This window comes from Carcharhinus amblyrhynchos, chromosome 12 (assembly GCF_965287045.1).
Source record: "Carcharhinus amblyrhynchos chromosome 12, sCarAmb.v2.hapA, whole genome shotgun sequence".
Taxonomy (NCBI): domain Eukaryota; kingdom Metazoa; phylum Chordata; class Chondrichthyes; order Carcharhiniformes; family Carcharhinidae; genus Carcharhinus; species Carcharhinus amblyrhynchos.
Window position 1 is genome coordinate 73,795,647 of NC_137335.1, and position 12,926 is coordinate 73,808,572.

General features: G+C 46.0%; 1 protein-coding gene across 7 annotated transcripts in view; it reads left to right on the forward strand.

The window, feature by feature from the left end:
* ltbp1 (latent transforming growth factor beta binding protein 1) overlaps nt 1–12,926 on the forward strand; it is a 331,204-nt gene that overhangs the window by 202,453 nt on the left and 115,825 nt on the right. For all 7 annotated transcript variants that reach the window (XM_080200719.1, XM_080200720.1, XM_080200722.1 and 4 more), the window contains 2 exons: nt 1,238–1,328; nt 3,054–3,152. In XM_080200719.1, coding sequence (XP_080056845.1) covers nt 1,238–1,328; nt 3,054–3,152 — 190 coding nt within the window. The remainder of the gene's footprint in view (nt 1–1,237; nt 1,329–3,053; nt 3,153–12,926) is intronic.

Below are 12,926 nucleotides of genomic sequence, written 5' to 3' on the forward strand. Positions count from 1 at the left end.
GGAGAGATTGAGAAAAGAATAGATAGAAAAGGGGGAAAAGGAGATAGACTGGGGAAAGAGGAAGTAGAGCTGGAGAAAAATTGGATAGCGAGACTGAAGAAAGAGGTAGAGAAATGGGAAAATGGTGGATAAAGAGACAGAAGTGGGAAATAGAGAGGTTGAGGAGAAAGGAAATGGAAAGACTCTGGAAAGAGGGGATAGAGAGATTGGGAAGGAAGAGATAGAGAGACTGGGGAAGTAGGAGACAGAGAGATTGGGGAAGAAGAAGTTAGACTGGAGAAAGAGGGAATAGAGATTGTGGAAAGAGGGGATAGAGAGAATCAGAAAACAGGAGGTAGAGAGTTTTAGGAAAGAGAGAAATAGGGAGGCTGGAGAAAAAGGGAAATAGACTGTTGAAAGGAGCTAGAGACACTAGCGAAGGTAAGAAACATAGTATCAAATCAGATTGAGAGAATGACAGCGATAAGGGAAAGCAAGGGACAGAAAGGAGAAGAGATCAAAATGAAGAAGGGAAAATGTGGCAGGAATGAAGAAGGGAACAAAGTAATGATGAAGGATGGAAGAGTGAAATGGAGGGAGAGGGAGATAGAAGTGTAATGAAAGAGAGAAGTAGGGTTCAGAAGGATAGGGAATGAGAGAAGGACAGATGTGTATTGGAAGAGGAAGAGGAAGACCGAAGCAAAGGAGACATGAATGTCACACTCCGTTTCCAAAAAATATAAACTGGGACATGAAGGCAACATTTAAACATGGTTGTGCTTGATTTATTTTTTATTTATCTTATACGTTAGTGTCACAAGTAGGCTTACATTAGTGCTGCAATGAAGTTACTGTGAAAATCCCCTAGTCGCCACACTCTGGCACCTGTTCGGGTACACTGAGGGAGAATTTAGCACGGCCAATGCACCTAACCAGTACGTCTTTCAGTCTTTGGGAATAAACCAGAGCACCCAGAGAAAGCCCACGCAGACACGGGGAGAACATGCAGAATTGGCACAGACAGTCACCCAAGCTGGGAATTGAACCAGGGTCCCTGGCGTTGTGAGGCAGCAGTAACCAACCAGTGTGCCACTGTGCCGCCCCTCTGAATGATGGTTTATTCCAGTATGGTAATCACTGGTTGTGCCAGGGTTCCAACTCATTGCCATAAAAATGTTGAGTTTTTGGCGCTACTGTCTGATTAAAATTTGACTGTCCTTAAAGTGGAAAGAAAATATCATCTTTTCAATGTATTCAGGAACTGGAAAAAGAGAAGCACCTTGTGGAATCTGGTCTGCCTCAGTTATCCCCCAGCATTACAACCATCCAGATAAACTCTGGCTTCCCCGGTAAGTACTCTCTATATCACAACCAACTCTCACTGTACATTGATCTCCCACTTTGCAGCTATAGCAACAGTGGATGTAACTGTGGTTCTATTTCTGGTCTGCTAGATGCATGTAACTGTTTACCATGCCTGTTGCTGTGTTTGTGTTAGGCCTTATTCTGCTTTTTGACCCACGCCAGGGCGAGGTGGATAACTCACAGCTTGATGTTTGAATTTGAAGGAGCTATCCGTTCAGCAAATTTCCTGCTTTTAGCAGGATGAGCTGATTGGGGAAAAGTTCCTTTCAATCCCTACAATGCAGAATGAGGCTAATCAGTTCCGCGAGTCTGCGCCAACCACAATCCCAGCCAGGCTCTATTCCCGTAACCCTATTACCCTGACACCAAAGTGCAATTTAGCATGGCCAAACAACCTAACCCGCACATCTTTGGTCTGTGGGAGGAAACCCATGCAAACACAGGGAGAATGTGCCAACTCCATATAGACATTGACCCAAGCCAGGAATCGGACCCCGATACCTGGTGCTGTGAGGCAGCAGTGCAAACCATTGTGCCATCATGTCACCCCTTCACCTCTCTCCAAATTCCCTTCTCCTGGACACCTCCCCTGGAAGGTGCAACCTCATTGTGGCCGCAAACAGCTCCATCTTCTTACTCGCTTTGGAAATGTGGGCATCACTGGCTCAACCAGCATTTGTTGTCCATTCCTCATTGCCCTTGAGAAGGTGTGGTGGCGAGCTGCCTTCCTAAACCATTGGAGTCCATCGCCGGAATTTTATCGGCCCGCCATGGGATTCAGAGTGGGGCGAGGGAGGGACAATGGGAAGGTCCATTGACCTCAGATGGGATTTTACGGTTTTGGGACGAGTGAGGCCATAAAATCCTGTACACCCACTGTAATTTTACCTCTGCAACAGCTTGATGGCTTTCAGAACAAAGAACAAAGAAGGTAGCTGAGAGTCAACCATGGGTCTGGAGTCCCATGTAGGCCGGACTGGAACAGTACAGCTGCATTGGTGGGATTTGAACTTGTGTCACTGGAATATTAGTCTGGGGGCTTTGGATTACTAGTCCGGTAATATTACAACTGTGGGTGGAATTTTACTGTCGCCTTGGGGAGGGGGTTATAAAATGCAGCGAGCCATCCAAAATCCATCAACTATGACGGGACTGGAAAATCCTGCCAACTGGAGAGTATGAAAATTCCGCCCAATGTTAATTTAAGTTTTAATTCTATTTACTAGTGTCACAAGTAGGCTTACATTAACACTGCAGTGAAGTTAAAGTGAAAATCCCTTAGTCTTCATATTCTGGCACCTGTTTGGGTACATTGAAGGAGAATTTAGCACGGCCAATGCACCTAACCTGCATGTCTTTCGGACTGTGGGAGGAAACTGGAGCACCCGGAGGAAACCCAAACACAGATATTCCCATCCTTGGTCCTGACCTGATTTGTTTCATGTTGTGGGAAAGCTTTACATCATTTATTTCTTTCCTCAGCCCATTCCCTCCTGACAAAAGGTGACATGGGATTGATTAGTGAAGCTGTTTAGAATAAAACACAGCAGTACTAATGTCCATTGAGATTGGGATTTGAGCCCTGTGTCCAATGTTGATTCAGGTGCCGTTGGAGAAATTAAGCCATGTTTAATTTGGAGGAAAAATAATGATTCTGCGTTACTTTTGTTCCTGTCATTTAAATTTTTTTTGCTTTTATTTTATAACAGAAGTGGTGGAGAAAACCTCCCCTCCAAACCCGGTCCACATTGCTCCGGATGTGTCCACATCCAGCTTGACTCATTTCATCGCGTCCACTCAAGTTGCAGGTAAAGTTTATTTATTTGTCACAAGTAGGCTTACATTAACACTGCAATGAAGTTACTGTGAAAATCCCCTGGTTGCCACACTCCGGCGCCTGTTCGGGGACTCTAAGGGAGAATTTAACACGACCAGTGCACCTAACTAACACATCTTTTGGACTGTGGGAGGAAACCCAAGCAGACATGGGGAGGATGTGCAGACTCCACACAGAGAGTGACTCAAGCCAAGAATCGAATCTGGGTCCCTGGCACTGTGAGGCAGCAGTGTCATCGTGCCACCCTAGGTACAGTAAACATGATCAATGAGAATCCTCTTGATGAACTGCTATGACTTTCAGTGGGACACTGATATCAACTCAGGTTTCTACTTCCCTTCTGCCTTAAGTTACATCAGCAGAAGCCGCAAAGGAATTGTCCAGTGAAGGAAATCCTTTGCATTGGAACTTCGGACAGCTAAATAATCAATGGAGTCTCAGTGACCTCCTCTGTCAGACTAATTCAGCCCATTTATCCTTTATGTCTGGAATGATTCTTTTCTGGAACCATTCCAAGTTTACCAGAGAGAGAAGTCATCTGGTGACACTCAGTACAGAATCGTAGAATCCCTACAGTGCAGAAGGAGGCCATTCTGCCCATCGAGCCTGCGCCTTCATCCATGCGTTTACCCTGCTAACCCCCTGACACTAAAGAGGAATTTACCATGGCTACTCCACCTAACCTGCACATCTTTCGGACGGTGGGATGAAATCAGAGCAAACACATGCAGACGTGGAGAGAACATGCAAACTCCATGCAGTGACCCAAGGCCGGAATTGAATCGGATCCCTGGTGCTGTGAGTGCTGACCACTGCGCCACCCAAGTGCTATGTGTTTTCTAGTAAGTTACAAGTTTTGCCTTAACTTTGAAGAGGTTGTTGATTGCTTTCTGAATGTCCTATTTTTAGTGAGAAACTTGATAAAGTTATCATCTGTTACAGTGCGACACCAGTTCACCCATTTACCAGTTGCATGAAACTGAATTATTTCCTTAGTGTGTCCAAATACTGGCAGTGCAGAGAGAAATGTGCAGCAAACAAATAAGAACAGGGCATATGTTATGCCTTCAGCGTTCTTACTGACACATGAGCGGGGCTGTCTTCCCCATTCAATTCTGACCTCTGGTGACTGTCTGTGTGGCGTTTGCACGTTCTCCCCGTGTCTGTGTGGGTTTCCTGTCAGCACTCTGGTTTTCTCCCACACTCCAAAGCTGTGCGGATTAGGTGAAATGGCCATGCCAAATTGCCCCTTAGTGTCAGGGGGATTAGCTGGGTAAATAGATGGGGTTACAGGGAGAGGGCCTGGGTGGGATTGTTATAGATGCAGGACTGATGGGCCCAATGGCTTTCTTCTGGACTGTAGCATTCTATGATAGCGCCAACGCCAAGTGGCTTACAAATAAGCATGAGGGTTAGATCATTTTGCCAGAACTATTTTACAATGATGGAAACAATGGCTGGAATTTCACCGGCACGCCCGCCCCAATTTTGGGGGCGGGCAAGGCTTGGAGAATGGCATTCTCCATTGGCCTCGGGCAGGCGTAAGAACCTTGGGCAGACGTGCCGGTAAAATTCTCTCCCAGTTGTTAGTGAATGTAAGTGATGTAATTGGTAAGGACCTTAAGACGTGACTATAAATGAACAAATGGTTATTTTTTTACACTCTTTTATCAACCCTCACAGAAGCTTTTGGTATGTTGGCTTTTAAAAATAGTCCTAGTTACTTGTAAAGCGACTGGGGTTTAAAGCTCCCATCATTGTCCCTCTGCAACTAAACAGGTGATGGATGTTAGCGAGCCTGACTCTAAAATAGGAAACGGGATTACTAAAGTAATCAAATTGGTTCAGTGGATTTGGTTTCCTATTAAACATCCTCAGCAATGTTTATTTAAAGATTAGCTTGAGTTTTGCCAAGGTTTTTGCTGTATTTAGGTGTATTGAAGTGTTTGCAAACGACTCCTCTCCAGTAAAGTTAAAACTGGAGACAGCTGTGATGGAGACATTGTCAGATCTGCAGTATGGACAGGATTATTGCTGTAAGTTACAGCTGGTCCACAGATTGCAGCAACAACTGTTGGTTGACGTGTAGAAATTCTGTTTCTACTGTTCTATGTTCAGAAATTGGGGTCTTCTTCTGTTTAACAACATCAATTGCTGACCCTAATCAGCTGATTTCTCATCTACGTGCTATCCGACTGCAAAACCCAAAAGCACAGCATCACTTTCCCAAGTATGCTGACAGCACTCAGTTCAAACTTACTCCTGCCCCTCTCGGCGCTTCCACTGCTATTAAGTCGTCACCGAGCTTGTCCGATATCTAGTAATGCATGAGCAGAAATTTCCTCCAACTAAATGTTAGGATTGACAAAACTATTAGGAGCGATCTTGCCAAAAGAAATTCTAGGTGCCAAACGAGCAGGAAAATGGGAGAGAATTGCACCCATTTTTTGGGCGAGCCCTCAGATGTGCCAGAATTTTACCGGCATGCCCGCCCCAATTCCGAGGGTGGACAAGGCTCGCAGAACGTTATTCTCTGTTGGCCTAGGACAGAATCTTATGAGCTTTGAGCGGGTGAGGCAGTAACATTTGGCTCATGATCTTCTGCCACTTAGTGCAAAAAAAGAGGCTAAGTGTGATCCATGCCAGTAGGGGGAGTGAACAGAGTTTATCCTTGCCAGAAAGCCGGCTGTTGACAGTATGAGGGCACCATTACGCTTGTGCCTTTATTTCGCAGTGTACACAGAACACTGAGAGATCCCCCCAACATATCACGCCCCCTCTCCCCCCAACTCCCAGTGGGCAGTGCCAGACTGGAAATGTCATGGTGCCAACCTGGTTTTTTGCCTCTCTTACGATCTTACTGGCTCGCCACACGATCAACCAGCTGGGTGAGTCAGTAAAATCGTCCTCATTGTCTTTAGTCTCCATTCCAAATCCCATTCCCCATCTACTGTCTCCATCTCTCTCCCTAGATAAAACATGAGCGTGCAGATTGAAATTGAAATGATATTGATAGCAGTAAGAGGGCCAGCCACTGTAAGAAATGGCAGGGAATAACTACAATGTTGTACAGGACATTGACTGCTGGGTGAGCCACTATAGCTTTGAATATTCCAGTGCCTGCTTGTATAAAGATGAAGGGAGAATTGGAAATGAATTGGAAATTCTTTCTAGTCTCAGACATTGAACTATGATATTTCCAAAGTATTTTTGTAATCAAGAAGGTTAACAGATAAGAGCAGGAGCTGTGGTCATCAATGCTTCAGAAAGACTGCTCCAAGCAGTATTGTTCCCTGGACCTTATGGAGGAACAGAAAAAACAGTCTTGAGAAATTCTAGAGGCCTTGAAGACCCACTTTGAACCTTCTACTAATATAGAATCCCTGCAGTGCAGAAGGAGGCCGTTTGGCCCATCGAGTCTGCACTGACTCTTGATAGAACATCTTGCCCAGTCACTATCCCCATAATTCCACATATTTATCCCAGTAATATCTATAATTCATACGTACTGGGACATTAAGGGACAATTTAGCATGACAAATCACCCTAATCTGCACATCTTTGGAGTGTGGGAGAAAACCAGAGGACCCACACAGGCACGTGGAGAACGTGCAGACTCTACACAGATGGTGACCCAAGGCTGGAATCGAACCTGCGTCCCTGTGCTGTGAACCACTGTGCCACTATGAGTTATGGGTGCTACATGTCCAACATCAGAACTCAGGAGGAGGGGGAGAATATAGATCAATATGTGACTGCACATGGACATCTAGCTGAATCTTGTGAGTTTGGGCAGCATAAGGATGTTCTGATTAGAGATAGTAGCAACACTTGCCATCGTAACAACATACCCCAGAGAGGCAATGTTAACGCAGGAACCAGCAGACTCAAGTTGAACAGCCAACAACAACCCATGTGTGCACCATTGGAAGACCCAAGTACTTCAAAGATTATTGCTGGAATTCTACCGCTGCGCTCGCCATGGAATCAGAGCGGGCAAGGGTGGACAATGGAAATGTCCATTGACTTGGGGTGGGAATTTCTGGTCTCACTCGAGTGAGGCCATAAAATCCCACCCCAAGCGTGGAATTCGCCAGCCATTCATGCCAGCGGATTTTCCTGTCCCGCTGCAGTGAACAGAGATTTGGCTGAGCACTATGTTCTCCGTCCTCTCTGGCAGTGGCGTTGGGGAGACTACGGCCAGAGAATTGCGGCCTTTGTGTGCAACACGTGTATGTAGAGACGGACACGGGCGAGACAGCCTGGAATGAACAATTTCCTGTTCATGTGTGACGACTTTCTTTATCGAATTCCTCTGTGGGTAACTTGCGACTGTGGCCAATAGGGGAATGTCTGGAGATGTGCCCTGGTGCACAGCTGGGTTTTTTTATTAGCACTGCGGGTTGCTGTAGTTCTGGGGCCTTGAGTCGTCTGAGGCAAAACAAAGGCTTTGGGTGGAATACGTTTTTGTGTTCCACGGGGAACGTATTCCAGAATGGAAGGAAACAGTTCACAAGCAACTTAAACCCAATTCCTTCGCTTGTGGAATATTTGCGTGTCAGATATCATTTAAAAACTATCCCTATTGTGACACAGCAGACAGTCTGAGGGAGTACGGACCTTATAGTACTCTCTGCTACATCTGTGATGCAGTGAATCTTTCCACCAAAAAACTGATCCAATGTACTCATGGAACTTATGCCACTCAATCCAACTTCAGCAGCACTTTGGCCCTGGACGCTGCCTGAGTGTTATTTTCATAGATACCTATCAGGAAAAATCATATTCTTGACAGTGCTGTTACCCAGCGAGCATGTAGTGTAAATATTTGTTCTGGAGTTGGTTAAATGGAGCTAAAAATATATTTGGGTTACACAAATTAGCACCGCATTGGAATCACTCGAGGTGATGCAACCGCGTGCGGGCAGAACAGAGGAATGGAGAGCTTGGCTTTGTTTTCCTTGGCTGCTGGCGTTCCCAGTTGTGGGAGCGTGTCAGTTTTAGTATTGGAAGATCTGTATGAATGATGCAGCTGAGTGTTCCCGCCGGAGCAATGGCACACCGCTTTCACTCGGTGCAGCTCTGCTTTTGCCTTTCGTGGCGAATGTTTTGTACTCTCTGACCTTCTGATTCAGTGTCTTTGGGCCAGGGTGGTGGAAACTGGTACACGGGGCACAGCGAAGCACCCAGAAACAGGCCCCTGGGGAGGGAACTGGAAGTCAAACAAAGTGTCTCAAACATCCACAATTTTTGCTTTAACCAAAAATATCGACGCCTTTTCCCTTTACGAACCACAGTACGACAACTATCTTGCTTCAGGCAACTGTTCCAACATCCTGCTCTGTGGAATCTCAGCCAAGAGTGCAGGAGGACCACTGATGTTATCCTTCAACTGCTAGCCAGAGTTGTGCACCAGTGATTTGATTTATTATTGTCCCATGTATTAGGAGGCAGTGAGAAGTATTATTTCCTGTGCGATATACAGAGTATACCGTTCGTAGAGTACATGGAGGAGAAGGAAAGGAGGAGGTGCAAAATGTAGTGTGTTACAGTCATAGCTAGGGTGTAGAGACAGATCAATTTAATATAAGGTAGGTCCATTCAAAAGTCTGATGGCAGCAGGGAAGGAGATGTTCCTGAGTTGGTTCGTACGTGACCTCAGACTTTTGTATTTTTTTCCTGATGGAAGAAGGTGGAAGAGAGAATATCCGGGGTGTGTGGGCTCCTTAATTATGCTGACTACTTTTCCGAGACAATAGAAAGTGTTGCGGAGTCAATGGATGGGACTATTTTGCACCCTTTGACCTCCCAAATAATGTCACTTCCTCTTCCTGCCCATGAATAATGAGCACTCAAACTTTCAGTTCAAGTAGAATTTAAAAGAGAAAGCAGCTCATGTCAAATCTTCTTGGAAAGAAATCCTTGGAAGTCTCATTCATAATTGTATCGCCGATGTTAGTGAAATGGATGTAGGTTGAGGATTACTTGACTTGAATTTGACTTGACTTGACTTGAATTTTATGTGGGAGCTAAATGGTTATTGTTATGAGTGTTTCTCTCAGACTGCCATAGCGCTTGTCACCCTGGCTCGAGGATAGAACTTCATAGAATCCTCATGGTGCAGAAGGAAGCCATTCAGCCCATCGAGTCTGTATCAGCTGCAACCCATCCAGGCCCTATTCCCATAACCCCACATATTTACCCTGATAATCCCCCCTGACACTAAAGGGTCAATTTAATATGATCAATCAACCTAACCTGCACATCTTTGGACTGGGAGCTCCAGCTTGGGGCGGGGAGGGGGCGGGGGTGGGGGGGGTTCATCATCTCAGGACAAGGGGGCAGCTATTTTGGCTGGGAGGAGGCGAGATTCCTTCGCTCAGAAGGTTGTGAATCTTTGGAACTTTTTACTCTGGATGGCTGTGGATGTTTAGTCTTGAGAATATTCAAACAGATGCTGATAGATTGTTCGACACTGAGGGGTTTGAGGGATGTGGGGAGCAGGCAGAGGGGGGAGAGGAGGGAAAGTAGAAGACCAGCCATCATCATGTGGAACGGTGAAGCAGGCTAAGTAGCCTCCCCCGCCCTTTAGGTCTTACAGTTTGATGTTCTACAAGGTGGGGAGCATCCCAAGGGGTTAACGGTTAGGCTTGTAGGTGGAGCATATCCTTTGTTCCTTCAGTTAAAGTTAAAGTCTGTTTATTAATCACAAGTAGGCTTATATTAACACTGCAATGAAGTTACTGTGAAAATCCCCTAATCACCGCACTCCGATGCCTGTTTGGGTACACTGAGGGAGAATTTAGCATGGCCAATATACCTAACAAGCACTGCTTTCGGACTGTGGGAAGAAACCGGAGCACCCGGAGGAAACCCACGTCACAAACAGCATGTAGAGATCAAGACGAACATTCCTAGACAAAGATTCCAACGACCATTTCTGCAGCTGTTGACAAAACTGGATAGAAGTGTTTGTGGGAAACTGTTTTCAGGGTCTGCATCAGCAGTGGGGCTGATGACAAAGGGCAAGGTGATAGCTTAGTGGTATTATCGCTAGGTTATTAATCCAGAAATTTGGCTAACATTCTGGGTTCAAATTCACCATGGCAGACAGTGGAATTTGAATTCAATAAAAAATACCTGGAATCAAGGATCTACTGATGACCATGAAACCATTGTTGATTGTTGGAAAAACCCATCTGGTTCATTAATGTCCTTTAGGGAAGGAAATCTGCCATCCTTACTGGTCTGGCCTACACGTGACTCCATAGCCACAACAATGTGGTTGTCTCTCAACTGCCCCCTGAAATGGCTGAGTAAACCACTCAGTTTCGTGGACAACCAGGGATGCCCGTGAATGAATTTAAAAAAAAACCTTAAGAGCATTGTGCAGCAAAGGGCTCTTCAGACTCCGTAACTGTCAAGCCATTAACCTCTGTGTGGAGCTACTGAGGATTGCTGCCTTTGGATACCCACAGGCTGCTAGTTTCATGGGAAGGAGGCCTGAGGCCCAATCTTTTGGAGGCTCTCGGGCCTACCTCTTTGGGCACACAGTGGAATTGTTCTGACTGTTCCACTCTCAAAGAATGGAACTAACTAATTTCCTCTGGCCTATCTCAGAGTCTGTGACTGAAGTCAGAAATCATAATGCAAATGTGTTTCTTGCTTTGAGTGTCACCTGCACTTGTGATGGAATCAGTGCACGCCAGGCTGGCACAGACTGCTGAAATGATGTAGAGATACTGGCGTTGGACTGGGGTAAGACACACTTCACCCAGGGATCTGCTCCAGAGTTGGTGCAGGGTTTGAACGAGGTGCTGGGAAGTTTGAACGAGGTGTTGGGGAGCTCAGCCCACCATGATTCGCATCAAGAAAGCAAATCCATGGAAGGGGAATAACTGGCAGAGATTGTGGGATCAGCAGAAACACAAGAACCTCTACAAGGGCCTGAACCAAATTGGAAAAGGATTGTTCTGGGAAATGGGACTAAGCCCTTCCACGGAGCAAGCAGGCATTAGATGGGCTGAAAGACAGCTTTCTTTGTCCTTGCTGATTGGCAATGGGGAACATCGTTGCAGAGCTCACCCTGCCTTTGCCCATATACTCTCTGTCGAAGCTATCTGGATTGCCCTTGGAGCAGAGGTTTTAACTGGTTTTCCTCTCTCCCTGATCCACGGGAGGCGTGGTATTATTGTTAGACTATTAATCGAGACACTCAGTTAATGTCCAGGGGACTTAGGTTCGAATCCCACCACAGCAGATGGTTGAATTTGAATTCATAGAATCACACAGCACAAAAGAGGCCCTTTGGCCCATCAAGTCTGCCCCGACACATTAGAAACATCTGAACTCTCATCTACCAGCACTTGGCCCATAGCTCTGATGTGCCAAGTGCTCATCCAGATACTTTTTAAAGGATGTGAGGCATCCCGCCTCCACCACCCTCCCAGGCAGCACATTCCAGACCGTCACCACCCTCTGGGTAAAAAAGCTTTCTCTCACATCCCCCCTAAACTTCCTGCCCCTCACCTTGAACCGATGTCCCCTCAAATTACTGCGGAAACTGGAATCTGAAACCAAGAGAGAAAATGCTGGAAAATCTCAGCAAGCCTGGCAGCATCTGTAAGGAGAGAAAAGAGCTGACGTTTCAAGCCTAGATGACCAAAATGGTATTGTCACCAGCTTTGTAATCCAGAGACCCAGGGTAATGCCCTGGAGATCTGGATTCGAATCCCACCATGGCATTGCATTTAACTTTGAATTCAATAAAAATCTGGAATTAAAAGTCTAATGGTGACCTTGAGACCATGGTCGTAAAAATCCGTCTGGGTCGCTAAGGAAGGAAAGGAAATCTGCCGTCCTTACCCGGTCTGGCCTACACGTGACTCCAGATTCACAGCAATGTGGTTGAACCGGCCCCTCGTGGGCAATTAAGGATGGGCAATGAATGCTGGTCAGCCACCAATGACCACGTCCCACAAACTAATATTAAAGGAAGAGAGATCCAACAAGGGCTGGGCATTTGAACCATCCATTTCACGCACCCACCAAAGTTTATTACATTGCCAACACTCCCCCTGTAATATCCCAAGCAACTTACTTTGAATGGAAATAAAAGTGGACAAATGCTGGAAAAGCTCAGCAGGTCTGGCAGCGTCTGTGGAGAGAGAGAAAAACAGAGATAACAGCCGGAATTTCACCGTCCCGCCCTCCCAATTCCGTGGGTGGGAGAGGCTGAGAAAACGGCATTCTCCATTCGTCTCACGTGGGATTGTACAAACCTCGGGTGGACTTGCCGTTAGAATTCCACCGTACATTTCGGGTTGATTATGACTCCTGAACTGGGTTCCGAAAAATTGGGTTTAATTTTAAAAAAAGTACTTTTTGTCAAGATGCAGATTGATGTGGTGCACCCCTAGCACGGCAGAAGGTGGTAAATATTTAACTAAAGCCACTGTACAATTTCAAATGGCTGTTGTTTCAGTTGTAAAAAAATCAGCTCACAGTTACAGTTGCAGGTTTGTGGTCTAATAAAGAAGTGGAACTTCAACATTTTTACAGATTTGTTGCAATGGGGAAAGCATGGTGGCACAGTGGGTTAGCACTGCTGCCTCACAGCACCAGGGACCCGGCTTGGGTCACTGTCTGTGTGGAGTCTGCACGTTCTCCCTGTGTCTGTGTGGGTTTCCTCCGGTTTACTCCCACAGTCTGAAAGACATGCTGGTTAGGTGCATTGACCCGAACT